The sequence below is a fragment of the Takifugu flavidus genome, chromosome 14, assembly GCF_003711565.1.
Source record: "Takifugu flavidus isolate HTHZ2018 chromosome 14, ASM371156v2, whole genome shotgun sequence".
NCBI classification, from domain to species: domain Eukaryota; kingdom Metazoa; phylum Chordata; class Actinopteri; order Tetraodontiformes; family Tetraodontidae; genus Takifugu; species Takifugu flavidus.
Genome location: NC_079533.1, coordinates 13,379,102 through 13,392,612, shown reverse-complemented (window position 1 = coordinate 13,392,612; position 13,511 = coordinate 13,379,102). Strand labels below are relative to the sequence as shown.

The 13,511-nt window shown below is 48.7% G+C and overlaps 1 protein-coding gene across 13 annotated transcripts in view; it reads right to left on the bottom strand.

Moving 5' to 3' along the window:
• The window catches only part of ncam1a (neural cell adhesion molecule 1a), a 107,889-nt gene that overhangs the window by 19,087 nt on the left and 75,291 nt on the right, over positions 1–13,511 (bottom strand). For 8 of the 13 annotated variants that reach the window (XM_057054130.1, XM_057054123.1, XM_057054124.1 and 5 more), the window contains exons 5-11: positions 12,069–12,206; positions 11,825–11,942; positions 10,039–10,199; positions 9,795–9,937; positions 6,082–6,111; positions 3,230–3,380; positions 231–415 (exon numbers count right to left, since the gene is read on the bottom strand). In XM_057054130.1, coding sequence (XP_056910110.1) covers positions 231–415; positions 3,230–3,380; positions 6,082–6,111; positions 9,795–9,937; positions 10,039–10,199; positions 11,825–11,942; positions 12,069–12,206 — 926 coding nt within the window. The remainder of the gene's footprint in view (positions 1–230; positions 416–3,229; positions 3,381–6,081; positions 6,112–9,794; positions 9,938–10,038; positions 10,200–11,824; positions 11,943–12,068; positions 12,207–13,511) is intronic. The other 5 variants (XM_057054131.1, XM_057054125.1, XM_057054127.1 and 2 more) reach the window with 1 other exon arrangement.

Below are 13,511 nucleotides of genomic sequence, written 5' to 3'. Positions count from 1 at the left end.
CATGGGTCATTCAGAGGTTTTCACGTCTGGGGTCCATTATTAGTCCATTACCCCAGGATGGAGCAAGTCTGCAGCTCGCTGTTATTATTGTCACTAGTTCACAGACTGCAGGAGCTCCAACCGGCACTCAGATCACGCTCAGACTCAAGGAAATTAGTTATCAGTGCTGCAGGAGTGTAGAGAAACAGGGGAAAAGCTGAAGAATCTGCAGCTGAAATGGTGCAGCTGACCTCCAAGTAGCTGATGGACGGGCTGCTGTAGATCTTCACGTTGGTGGTGTTGGCGGAGGGCAGCTGCAGCCCGTCTCTGAACCACAGCACCGAGGCTCCGGGGTGAGCCTCCACCTCACAGCTGATGTTTGCCGGGTTTCCCTCCCACGTGAACGTCGTCACCAAACCCAGGATCTTCGGAGCGTCTGAAGGGAGGAACAACGTAAAACGTTTCTCTTCACGGGAGAAAAGGCTGCAACACTGAGTATCTGAGCATAATGGTACAGGAGACCAGAGTCCTCAAGCTAATGCTAACTCCCAAAAACACTCTGAAGAGCACCGTGACTTCATTAACACCGAGAGCTGCCTGAAGGTCCACCGGTAAGAAATTTGAATCTATTGGATCTTGAAGTTATTCATTTTGCCACGTCATGATGCCCAAACCCGTCTTTTCTCTTTCCCCAGTTGACTCTGCTCATCGTATCCTGCTCACGTCACTGACAGCTGAAGTGTGCTGTAAAAGTGGCTGACCCCTGACTCAGCCGGGGCTTTCCTCCTGACCCCGGACTCTTGAAAAGTCCGCCGCGCGCCGCTGCTGCCGACCCGACGGGCGAGGCTCGGTCAATAAGGCCATCCGCCGGCTGCAGCTCCGATAAGACGCTCGCTCTTTCTGTCAGTTCCTCTTTCGGGGCTTCCTTGACTCGTCTGTGAGCCGACTGTCTGATTTCTCTCTACTAAAAACAGCAGGCAGCAATTATAACAACATAACTGAATGAAATGGTGAAAAAGCAACCTTCAGCCACCATTAAGTGTCCTCAGAGAAGGTGACGGGTTAACTTTGGGGACTTGTAAGGGCCATGTCCTCGCTCCCGTAACCGTGCTGTTTAAAGCAGCGACTTCTGCTGTCCAAAAAAAGGTGCTCAGACAGATGCGATAATAAAGCTTGACTCTGGGTCCTTCAGCACCGACTCAGACATTCAGCCGGGCTAATGGAATCAGGCTGTACGGCAGATAGGAAGTCCTCTGCCCAGATAACGTCCTCATTGTGCGAGCGGGTGAGTGGCGACGGCGAGCACAGAGTGTGAGAGCTCTGCTCGAGACAAAGCACCTTCTCTTATCGGTAATTGCTCGGTAACAGTAAATCGGCTACCTGATTACTCACTGATTACTTAAGCTAACCGCCAGCCTTCGAATGACTCCATCAACACCGTGTTGTGATTATATCTCGGGCAAATTGCTGGTGCACTGAGAGCAGTTCATATTAATCCAATTAAGCCTTCATTCTGTTTATTCTTTTCCAAGGTAATCAACAATGACTTGGCTCTTGTCTCAAATTACCTAAATATGCGTGGCGTCCTGTCTAGTTAATGAGGGCGATATGCAGAGTTTCAAAGAGCAGTGAAGTAACGCTTTGGGGCTGTGTTGATGTGAATAAACCGGCATGAGCGGCTGCAGATCACTTTCTAGGCTTCATGACCATTTACCAGCTGTGAAGCTGTGACAGAAGCAAAAGTGCAGGGAAGCAGCATCATCGGCTTCATTAAATATGGCCGACGTCTTCCCCTAAAAGGGAAGAAGCCTAAACACCTCAACTCAAGGGTTGCTCTTCAGTGCTGCTCCGAGACGCTACATAGATGCTCGGTGCCCTGAAGGCATCGCCTAGACCTGAGAGTGACGCACCATCAGCAAATGAAAGCACCTTTAGGCGTGTTGGCTCCTGGGTCCACCTGTGGTCAGCAGCCGGTGCAGTTCAGAGGGTGTCGGCCGTGTTTGTGCGAATGCAGCAGAACAAAAAGGGCAGCTGAGCTTTGTGAGACACACGGAGCTGCCGCTCCTTTAACATTCACAGACAGAGCGCGAGGAGACGCAGCCTTACCTAACCTAACCTCAAACCTCGGGAATCATTATTAATGGCTGCAGGCTACAAACAGACTGTCCAAAGGCTGATGCCCAGAGACGTGTGAAACACTGCAAAACAAAAAGCAGAGGCGGACAGATGCATAGGGACACACACACGCACACACTCTTTCTCTGGGACAGATAACTATAGAAGTCTTTTCTGCACAGGTGAAGCAGCGCCTCCAGGCTGCAGAACAAAACTGAGCTTTAATTGGAAAGTGCTGATTAAACCGCCGGGTAGAAATTGCAGCTCTACTTAACGATCCCTAAAATAAAAAGGCCTCCAGCCTCACGGTTGACCCTGATGTGAACCCAGAGCAGAGCCTTTGATTCCATGACAACAAATCAGCAGGACCAGTGATCTGTTGTCATGGAACAACCTTTTCTCCCCCATCATCTGGGCGGGTCGGCGAGCAGAGTGAGGTGACCCTCCATGTCGTTTCTGATTTCAGAGGTCAGGTTGATTTGTTTACATGAACCGGGTGGGGGGGGGGGGTCTGCAGGAGAGTTCTGACAGAAAGCGGAACACTTACACTTATCACACTTCAACGACGCGGCGTTAGATGTTTAAATGAATGAAAAAAAGCTGATAAAAAGCAGCTCCTGCAGCACTCTGAAATTCATATTTCGCCAGCTTTTTTTCTTTTTTATCAGCTTTCGGGAGGATCTTTTGTGGCAGCTTTAACCGTTCAAAGACGGAGACGTCCGCCGAGAGCTGCGTTCGCTCATGAAGAGTCTCCAGCTCTCCGCTCCTGGAAAGCTGCGTTCTTCAACGCTGCTGCTGGCGGCGCACAGCGGAGATTATTACCTGAGGTTTGGGAACAGAAACTATCATTTCCTTTGACGTTAACAGATGCGTCACTGTCACAGGGAGTCATTTTACAATCTCCAGCTGATCAGCAGCAGCCTGAACTGGAATGCGATCATTCCCGTTCGCCCAGTAAAGGAAAAAAAGACAATTTTTTGAGGGATGAAAAACAAAGTGAATGTTTACACCTTCCATTATGGACGTCACAGTTTGGCCTCCAGCTGAGCGCTGCAGCAGGTAGGTGCAACACACCAGATCCTAAAAGCAGTTTATGGAGGTACGATTCAAAATAAAAGGGAGCCTTTGGACTTACAGCGGACCTCCAGGTACAGTGGCTGGTTGTCCTGGCCGATGGAGTTGCTGGCGGTGCAGAGGTACTGGCCGGCGTACGTGAACTGGACATTTTTCAAGGAGAGAGACGACACCCGTGCATGGCTGCGAACCACAATATTCCTGTCGAGGCTCTGCAGCAAAGACAAGAAGGAGACGGGTCAATTTCTCAGAGCAGCATCCACCTTCGGTTGAGATTTATCGGACTCTGTTTCCGACTGTACGTCACAAACGCGAAGAGAAAGAAGGAAAAACATGGGGGCGGGACGGCGAGTGAGTGACAGGTGACCTCCAGGGTCTGATGTGAAATGATCCAGTCGGTCACGGGGTGCACCTGAGATTAAACACAGCAGAATTAAGGACACGCAGAGGAGCTCGGCTGTAGAATCAGAACCTCCTACACAGTGGACGAGTGGACGGACAGACAGAAACATAAAGCAGAACAACAACATGACTGTATCACACTGATCCGGAATCAGGGGTGATCTTGACAGCTTCTATTTCTGACCCGTTCACATCCGCTGTGGCGTCACATGACCCAGACACTGAGCAGAACCTCCTCCTCCTACGGTACCAAACTAAAAGTTGAGGCACTCCATGTTAAACTGTGTGTTTATTTATACTGAACTCAAGGAGCAAAAGAGAGCTGTTAAAATGTACTGCAGGAAAAGCATCAATAATGCAAATTGCAGCTCCTAAACACAGCAACAGCTTTTCTGGCCAGTTGCTGCCTCAACGCCAAGGCCTACAGAGGATTTACATCTTCCTTCTGGCTGCTTTCTCTTCATATTTCACTCTTCCTGCATTAATGTTTAATAAATGATTCAGTCGTGTTTATTATAGTGGGGTTGAGAACTGATGTGATGCAGATGTGACTCCAATTCTGAAGCGTTTGATTCTGGGTGTAACGGTTCTTCATTAATTCAATTTAAATCCCTTAAATAAGATTTGCTACTGAATTAATCATCAGGGGATTTTCAAAGGAATGTTAGCACATCTGCTGGTGAAGCTGCAAGACACACACACACCCACACACACAAAGGTGTTGAAGCTGCAGAGATCAGGAACACGTTCATAATATCTGCATCAGGGGGTCAGCAGCCGTCTGCAGACCCAGGATCAGTTCATGGATGATCGTGGATATTCAATATTTTGGTTTTCAGAACATTTTCCAGCATCCACCACGTCATAAATCAGCTTTCACTCATGTATACGTATATTCGGGTTCTTTTCATTCTGAGTAGCTGTTTCAGGTCATGATTCCTCAGCAGAAGTGTTTGAACAGTGTTGGAGATATTTTCCACACAGAGAAGCTTTAAAATTTAACAACAGAACAAAATTTCTGTACCCCCCCCCCTCCAGACATCAAACATAGTTGTGCAGTCACTGGATTTCCTGTATTTCCCTGCCTTCACTCCCCTTCTGTCTGTCCATCCAGGTTCTCTGTGGGGTTCTCATCAAATACGGGGAAAGAAATAATTTGGTGTGACTATTTTGATCCTGGGTTTTACAGACTCTATAATTAACATTTTAACACTACTGAATGGTTAGCAGATGTGTTTTCATGGGAAAGGGAACATGGGAAGTGTTGCAGCAGATGGTTTGTGTTATAAAATGCAAGAATACACCCTTTTCTTTGTAACAAAAGAGCAGATAATGGGTTTTAACTGCAGGTTATGCATCTTCAATAACCCATTGCGGCCCACTGTTGCTCCAACCGCAGTTCAATCGGGACCTTGAAACCTTTAGACGACCTTCTGCGTCTTTGCCGTCATTGCACAATGATGTGTTAAAGCTCTGCCGCAGGTAGGACTGATCCAATCCCACAATGAACTAATCCTGGAGAATCCAGCGGCTGAAGGCGCAGCTGCTCCTCCTCTGGACATCAGCCTGCTGCTGACACTAACCACGCAGTCAGGGACCTTCGCCTACGCCTGCGAAAGCCCCGGCGTCTCCATAATGAGCGCGTAGAGAGCAGAGGAAAGGTGGAAGGGAACCTGGAGATAAAAACATCTCAGTGGAATAATGAAGTGACCGGTTGGCACCTACGGCACCTCCTGAACAGAACCTAATCACCGGGGTCAGTGAATTAAAGTGATTAATTCGATTTACTTTCAGTTAGATTAGTGTTTTAATATCTTTTCACATCAGAGTGGTTTTTTTTTTTTGGAGAATCTCCAGAGGCATCAAACCTGCCGACAGTCTCACAACGGTTTTGCTAATAAATAAGAGTTCTGACAGGAAAACTGAATAAAGGAGCTCCAAACGCTGCCTCTTGGATCAAAACCTGAGGGTTTCATTGGCCAATAACCAGCTGAGCACAGCGCACTAGCGACTGTTTTCTGTCGGGAGTTTGTCAGGGTGAAGCCCCATGAGCACGACCCCCCCCCCCCCCCGCTGCAACACTCTGTTAGGGTTTAGTAAGTGTCTGAAAGTCCCGGGTTTTAGTGCGTGAGCTTACAGAAGTGCTGACCCACCAACAGACCAAAACGGGAGTCTCTTTCTGCCCTGAGTGATTAACAGTAAGCAGACCATACAGCAGGAAATAACAGCACGCTACATGGTCAAGTTAGGAGGGAACATCTAGTGAGCCTGCCTCTTCATCATCTGAGGACAGAAATAACCAGGGATAAGAAAATGGGGCAAGTGGAAATGGAACGCTGGAACTAAATGGATTAAATGTACTATGTGTCTAATGGACTATGCGCTAAATGTGGCGAGCACTGAACGCACACTCCTGCTCTACAATCAATTTAAGTAAAAAAAAAGAGCTGCTCTACTGTGTCAGTTTGGCAAATCACACTACAGCCCGGCTACCGCGAGCAGCAGCCATACCTCATATGTGTCGGGACGCGTCCAAGAAGCCTGTGAAAACAGAAGAAGCACAAAGCAAAAGCAGAAACAAGGACAGCGGCGTGAGCTTTGGTGCAGGAATCAGCAGAGTGCCAGAGCGTCTGGCTGCAGTTCTACAGTGATGTGATGTTTTCCAGACCACTACAAAATTCGTACAATTGAACAATCTCTTGCTTTTTACACATTTGAGGTGGTTTTAACTCCACATCTTCCACTCGATTCTATTCATTCTGTCCAGCCGATTATCCTCCAATCATCTGAACTCATTCTAATACTTCTGACCCTGAAAATACCCAGTTTGGAGGATTATGAAAATAAAGAAAAGATGAGGTGTAAAACAAATGTTTGCACAAGCGTTTCAGCCTGTAGAATGTACCAACATGGTTGCGATAATGATCACACTTGATTTACCAGGTAGATAAAGAATGTAATGGGAACAAGGTGTAGAAGCTAAACACGAAAATATCCCCACGCATTAGTTCTTGGCTCCAGTAAAGACCCCGTACGTAATGTACTCTGGCACCTTCACAGTACAACCAGTCCCCGCCAATCGTGACCATTATCACCATGAAACACGTCGAGACCCTCCACGAGTACATGAGTTTTGATTTAATTCATTATTTGACGTGATGACAGACAGACGGATGCGGTTGGACGGTGGGGGAGGGGTGGTCGATACCTCAGGAGCGGACAAACGGGACAGACTTCCAGCCAAAGGGGTCAGGACGCAGATATTTGCTGGCGTGTTGGAAAAGAATGAATGATTCTTACAGTTGACTTGGGGCCAAAACAGCCTTTCAGAGGAGGCGATAAGCGCCGGTAAATGCCGGAGGAGTGTTTACAGCGAGGTCAGGAATTCTGGCACGCAGCGGTTTCAAAAGTGCCAGACTGGAGCACGTTTCCCAAAAGCAGCGTGGGGGCTCTTCAGCTATTAATTAATGTTGTGTGATGGGAGATTTTTGGAGGGAAAACACGGCACTGAAGCTAATTATAAGGAGTCATTAGCAGCATCCAAGGATGATCCCTCATCAGAGGCGCTCTCATGGTGCCGGTCTATTTCTGATCATCACAGCACCCAAAGAGATGGTCTGCTCCTAAAGTTCACTTTATTTTCTAATCTCAGTTTAATGAACCGGGTGGAACCTCTGAAGTGCACGAGGACACGTGCCAACCGGCCAGTGAGCCTCAATCAGCAGCTGAAGGTGGAGGAGCGACGGATACAGAAGCAGGAAGCTGTGAAAAGCAGAGACGCTACTGGGGAATAAGCAGCAGGATTTCACAGCCACATATGAGGCAAACGGATGTGACAGTGATGGAGGGGAGAGAGTGACGAGCAGAACGTGGGAATGGAGGAAGATCTGGGCGGACAACTGTGAGCGGAGCCACGAGGGCCGCTCCTCAGAAACGCTGGCGCTAATGGACTAATCGACTCCAGTGATGAAGTCAGACTGACGCTTAAACCCTTTGGCACATTTTCACATTTGTTCTGATGTAAAACAATTAATCCTAATGAAGCTTTCAGGGAGCTTTATGCTGCAAACATATTGCATGTGGAATCATCCCTCCCTCAGGCATCCGGGCTAAATGTGACTGAAACATAAAAACCAAACCAGAGTAAATATTTAAGACGCTGTGACGGCTGTTAATTGAAACGATATTTTTGATGGAGGCTCGTCTTTGATGACAAACAACCGTGTCCAATCTCTTCTTCTACAGAATCGGGTTAAAATCTGCATAATCTGCCGTCACGAAAAAAAAAAGGTGCCGCTTCTCTCCAAATAAAAGCCACCGAAAGGGGACTTTAACTTTTTGACTCTTTGATTCTGGGGAAGGTTTTTATTTTTTCCTAAAAATAAAAAAAGAAGAACTGAACCTGGAAGCGGCAGGTAGACGTTAAAAGCCCAGAGAGTTTTTAAAATCTGTAGCTGCTTCTTTCCCGGGGGCAATGTTAGCTCTGTTAGCTCTGTTAGCTCATAGAAAGTAATGTGCTCATCAAGGTTTTACTGGAGGTTTGATGGGGATTTTCTTTATCACTTTTGAAAATATCATAATTATTTTATGAGTATTGACATAAAAATCAGTACTCCGGTGTTGCATAGCGTGAGCTGTGATGAAAGTAGGCCAGCATGGCCCAAATATTATGTAACGGCCTCCGCTGGCGCCCGCTGGGATGTCGCAGGACAGCTGCTCTATCCGCAGTTCCTGTGTGTGTTTACCAGAATAGTGCACCTTTTGTTCCATGCATTTATCACGTGGAATCTTAACGGCGTCCGACAGAGGTGCCGACGACGCCGTGGCAGGCAGAAGACACCAGAGGATGCTGGGTAACCGCAGACTTGCTCTGTTTATTCGAGCTTCCTGTCAGATCAGCTGACCAGAGTGGAAAACCTGTCTGCTCCGTCTCCACCTCCAACTGTAACTCCATACAGATCTGAAGAATCGGACCCTCGTCACTCCACATTTATTCAATATTTACATCCAAAAGAGAAACAAACAACGTGACGACCAGCAGAAGCCGAAGGGGAGAAGGAGTCACTTCAGAGATGTTTCCTCGGCCAAGGTGACATCATGTTACCTTTTACCCGCCTGCAAACCTCCAGAAATGGTTTTCTCAACACTTTTAAGCAATTGGAGGCCCAGAACCAACCCGAAAGCAGCCCACGGGTAAGGACCCGTAAATCCTGCTGGAGGCGGCAGGGAAATGATTTTACTGCCGTTGACTTCATTCAAAGCAGAAAATCGCCGTGTGAGGCATCTAATCCGGGTACGGCTCTCGTCAGGCGTCTCATCGGGAGAAACCATTAAGATGGATTTTTCAACATTAGAACGTTTTAACAAGCTCATAAGGCCTCGACAATAGAGCTGGGATGAGAACCGTCAGCGTGGTGACGGCCAACACGCCGCAGACGCTGGAAGGTGGAGAGCAGGAGAACAGAGAGCTCCCACTCAGGCTTTTACAGCGTCTCTCCCAGCTGGAATCTTGGTTTATCTGCAGAGCGGCAGGAAGATAAAAGCAGGATATATGGAGCTGGCACGGCACAGATGGAGAACCTCTGCAGTTTAAGTTCAAACGCCTCTCTGCTCTTATCCCGTTCTTCCTGAGAACACTCATTTCCTAAAGTGGAGCCGTTTGCACAGCGAGCACAACCGAGCTGCAATTATTATCAGATCTATTCATATCATTTGCACTTAATTTTCTGTGAATTTCCAATGAGCTGTTCCTCAAATATGGGCACTTTAGAAAGCTGACACTTAATCTGATGTAAGATACAGTCTTACGTGTCCTTTTAACGGCGCTGCGTAAACACAAGGTTTGGTTTCCAGAAGATAGTCCTGCACACAAATGCTAAGATGAAAGAGCTAGAACAGCCCGTCCAGATGCCGGACGCACCTCCCTTTTTAACGTCCGTGTGTTGCTGAGGAGCTACCACGCGAGTTCAGGCTCGTGAATAATCCGTTTTATGCTGTGTTAAGACAGAAGCTCCCCCGGAGCCTTTATGTTTTGGGATGAGGTGGTTAGGGCAAACACTTTTTGTAGGCTTCGCCTTGCTTTTACGCGGTGATGTCACTTCCTGGTTGAGGGTCAGTGGTGGGTCGGGTTAGAATAATAGCCTGTTGGAGGTGACACCAGGGCTGAGGGCGTGTCAGTGATCATTATTTCACACTGAAAAACAATGAAAGAGGTGAAACGGTACCTGCTCTCCTTCAGTGAAGATCCTGTTCTCAAAGCTCCAGGAGATGGTAGGTGTGGGGTCACCCGAGGCCTCGCAGGTCAGCGTGACTAGCTCATCAAACTCTGAGGCTGTCTGGTTGTTCAGGTAGGTGATTTTTGGGGGAACTAAAAGAGCCATTGAGAAGAACAGGTCTGTAATGTTTACTTCCGTCCTCCAGAGCAGCGTGTTTGAACGCCTAATCCACAGAGAGAAAATCATCTCCTACCAAACACATTGAGGCTGACTTCCTCGGTCTTCATGCCTGCTTTGTTCTTGGCGACGCAGGCGTAATCGCCTTCATCCACTTTCTTCACGTCCTTTATCGTCAGTTCTGAGCCGTCCTCGTTCAGGATGTACTTCTCTCCAGACTCAAGCGCGATGTTGTTGCTGCAGCGGAGGAGGAAGACGACATGTCAGACACCCAACCTGACGGAGTCCCCAACAGCTCTGTGCCATGTTCCTCTGCTCCCATCGCTCCTCAGAAGCAGAGGCCTCCCCCTCCCTCCCCGCCCCGACACCGATCCCACAGCCGCAGCCGGGGGCAGCGTTCAAAAACACACTCACTGTGGACAACAGCGGTGCTGCGGAGCGGCGGCGGGAAAAGAACATTTGCATAAAGAGAAATTAATGTTCCAGCTTGTCAAAGGCAGGCCAGACATCAATAATTCATCCTGACTGATTCAGGCTCCTCGAGGTTTTATCAGTCAGTGGTAAATCCGTATGTAAAGTCGGAGTCAGACCGCGCAGCTCATGTTGACATCAGCGGTAGAAAACCTCCGTTTGTCCTCGTGGACGGAACGAAGGGCTGCTCTCAGGAAAAATGTGATTGATTATTGGAACTTTCTCTGGTTCCAACTCCAACTGTCACAGCTAAGATTCATGTCAGATTTATTACTGTCATCCATGTTGAACAACACGCCCCCCCCCCCCCCACACGACACCCTGACAGCACTGGGCAGCTCCTTCAGTGAGCGGCTGCTCCACCCTCGCTGTGTGAAGGAGAGGTATCGCAGATCTTTCAGCCGGCTGCTGTCAGACTGCACAATAAACATAACGCCCGCTAGCACAATCTGAATGTTATATATTCTGATATGTATATTGTATTCACCCTCTGTACTATGTACAGGTATACAGAGCATCCATTTACCTGGATTATTGTAAATATACATCCTCTTTGTATATTCCAAATTCTATTCTATTCGATTTTATCTTATTTTTCTCTGCGTGCTCTGCTGTCGTTGCACTGTAAATTTCCCCGTGCGGGACAATAAAGGACCTGAATCTGAATCTGAATCTGAATGAAAACCAATCAAAACATTGTCAGACACTTTAGATTTTTGTGGGTTATTTGATCATTTAACTGACATTTTGGGACCCGTTTCTCGCCCAGTTAAAGTCTGATGAACAACATCCATCCAGCGGCCACACTTCTGACTCACGCTAACGTTCACACTTAAGGATCTCTCCCAGGAACTATTTGCAGGCATGACCCGAGCAAATTCTTATCCATGCTCAATTGGCAACCGCTTCACGACATTAAATGCCTGAAATTGATGCCGCGCAGCCTTTTGAAACACATGAGACAAAGAGTTGGGCCAGAATAGCTGGAGTTGGAAGTTTTATTTAAAAACTCTTTAAAACGCTTTCTCTCTCCTGCTCAACTTGAAATAAAGACCTAAATGTTGGGATGATCTACGGCAACGCGGGAGATTTTTTCTTCCGCCTCTTCCTCGGTGAACCTGAGGTGTTCCCACAGCAGATGGATACAAGAGCTCGGAGAAGAGCCAGAAGGTAAAGATGTTGATATGCTCCCTGTCTAAATGCTCCCGTGGCCCCTCATGCAGGTAGAGACTGAGAGTGGGCAGGTCTTCCATCTGGTGGGTGGATGATTTCATAAAGCACCTGAACATCAGAAGACCTTGTTTCAAGTTCGAGGGAATCTGGTTAGCCATCAGATCCAGCTGGGAATTCTACCCCTGAAAAGGAACCAATGAGAGCTGAGAGTGACCTACTGCGCCCAGGTGATGATGGGGTCGGGGAAGCCATCTGCGTCACACGCCAACATGGTGGAGCTGCCGATGTCGGCTGTGGCGTTGACCTCCGACTGCCTGACACGAATGGTGGGAAAGACTGGAAGACAGAGAAGGGGACATCTGAGTGTCTGAGGTAAGGACAGAAGGACCGGGAAGAGCGTTTCTTCTGGACGGTCACATTAGATCGATATTTACGCCGTCATCGGCAGCAACGTGGACTCACCGTTAACGACGACCGTGATCTTCTTGTAGTCTATCTCTCCTCTGGCGGCGACGCGAGCCTCGCAGTTGTACACCCCCTCGTCCGTCTTCTTGATGCCGCGGATCTGAAGGTGGCCGTTGTCTAACATTCGGAAGCGCACTGAAGCAGGAAAGAGGAAAGTTTTGAAGCCCATCAGACCTTCGCGTGTTTACTGGCCCCCGCTGTGGCCCCCGCCACAAACATTCATGTTCTTGGTAAATCTGCTGCGCAAACACATTCATCTGAGCAACTGTTCTTTTTTGATGAATGGAGCTGATGTTTTAGTCATGTTTACATACATTTTTTTGACCAGTTGATCTTAGAATGCTGCCAGTATTTGATTAACACATGAACATTCATACGCAGCAGCAGCAGCAGCAGCCTGAAACAGGAGCAGCCTGGAACAGGAGCAGCCTGAAACAGGAGCAGCCTGGAACAGGAGCAGCCTGGAACAGGAGCAGCCTGAAACAGGAGCAGCCTGGAACAGGAGCAGCCTGGAACAGGAGCAGCCTGGAACAGAAGCAGCCTGGAACAGGAGCAGTCTGGAACAGGAGCAGCCTGAACAGGAGCAGCCTGAAACAGGAGCAGCCTGGAACAGGAGCAGCCTGTAACAGGAGCAGCCTGAAACAGGAGCAGCCTGGAACAGGAGCAGCCTGGAACAGGAGCAGCCTGGAACAGGAGCAGCCTGAAACAGGAGCAGCCTGGAACAGGAGCAGCCTGAAACAGGAGCAGCCTGGAACAGGAGCAGCCTGAAACAGGAGCAGCCTGGAACAGGAGCAGCCTGGAACAGGAGCAGCCTGGAACAGAAGCAGCCTGGAACAGGAGCAGTCTGGAACAGGAGCAGCCTGGAACAGGAGCAGCCTGGAACAGGAGCAGCCTGAAACGGGAGCAGCCTGGAACAGGAGCAGTCTGGAACAGGAGCAGCTGGAACAGGAGCAGCTGGAACAGGAGCAGCCTGCCACAGATGCTGGCAGCTGCACTGCTTCATGAACTCGGGGATAAATGCAGCCGTCACATCCAGCGTCTGGTAGCCCTGCGGTGCTCCACCACCTCCATCCATTACAGGGATGGATGTGCAGCAGCAGAACCCTTCACAAATCCTCGACGGGCGCACACGGTTCATCTGCAGCGGGGCTACCGATCCCACAAACACCCTCTGTAAGCTGGGTCTGAGAGGCGGCTGGAACCAGCTCTCATTGTGATTGGATGTTTGGCTACACGCTCATTCTTGAGCCACACTCTCCGACTGACCCAGGAGACCACGCAGAGTTCCTGCATATCTCACCCTCCCACACAAGCTTCATCCAACCGCTCTGAAGCTGACGCAGAATTCCTGGGAACTTTGACGCCACAATAAGAAACACATGTTGAGGAAACCCGAAGCACTTCTGCTGCTCACTGCTGGGAAAACGTTGGAGGCTGTTC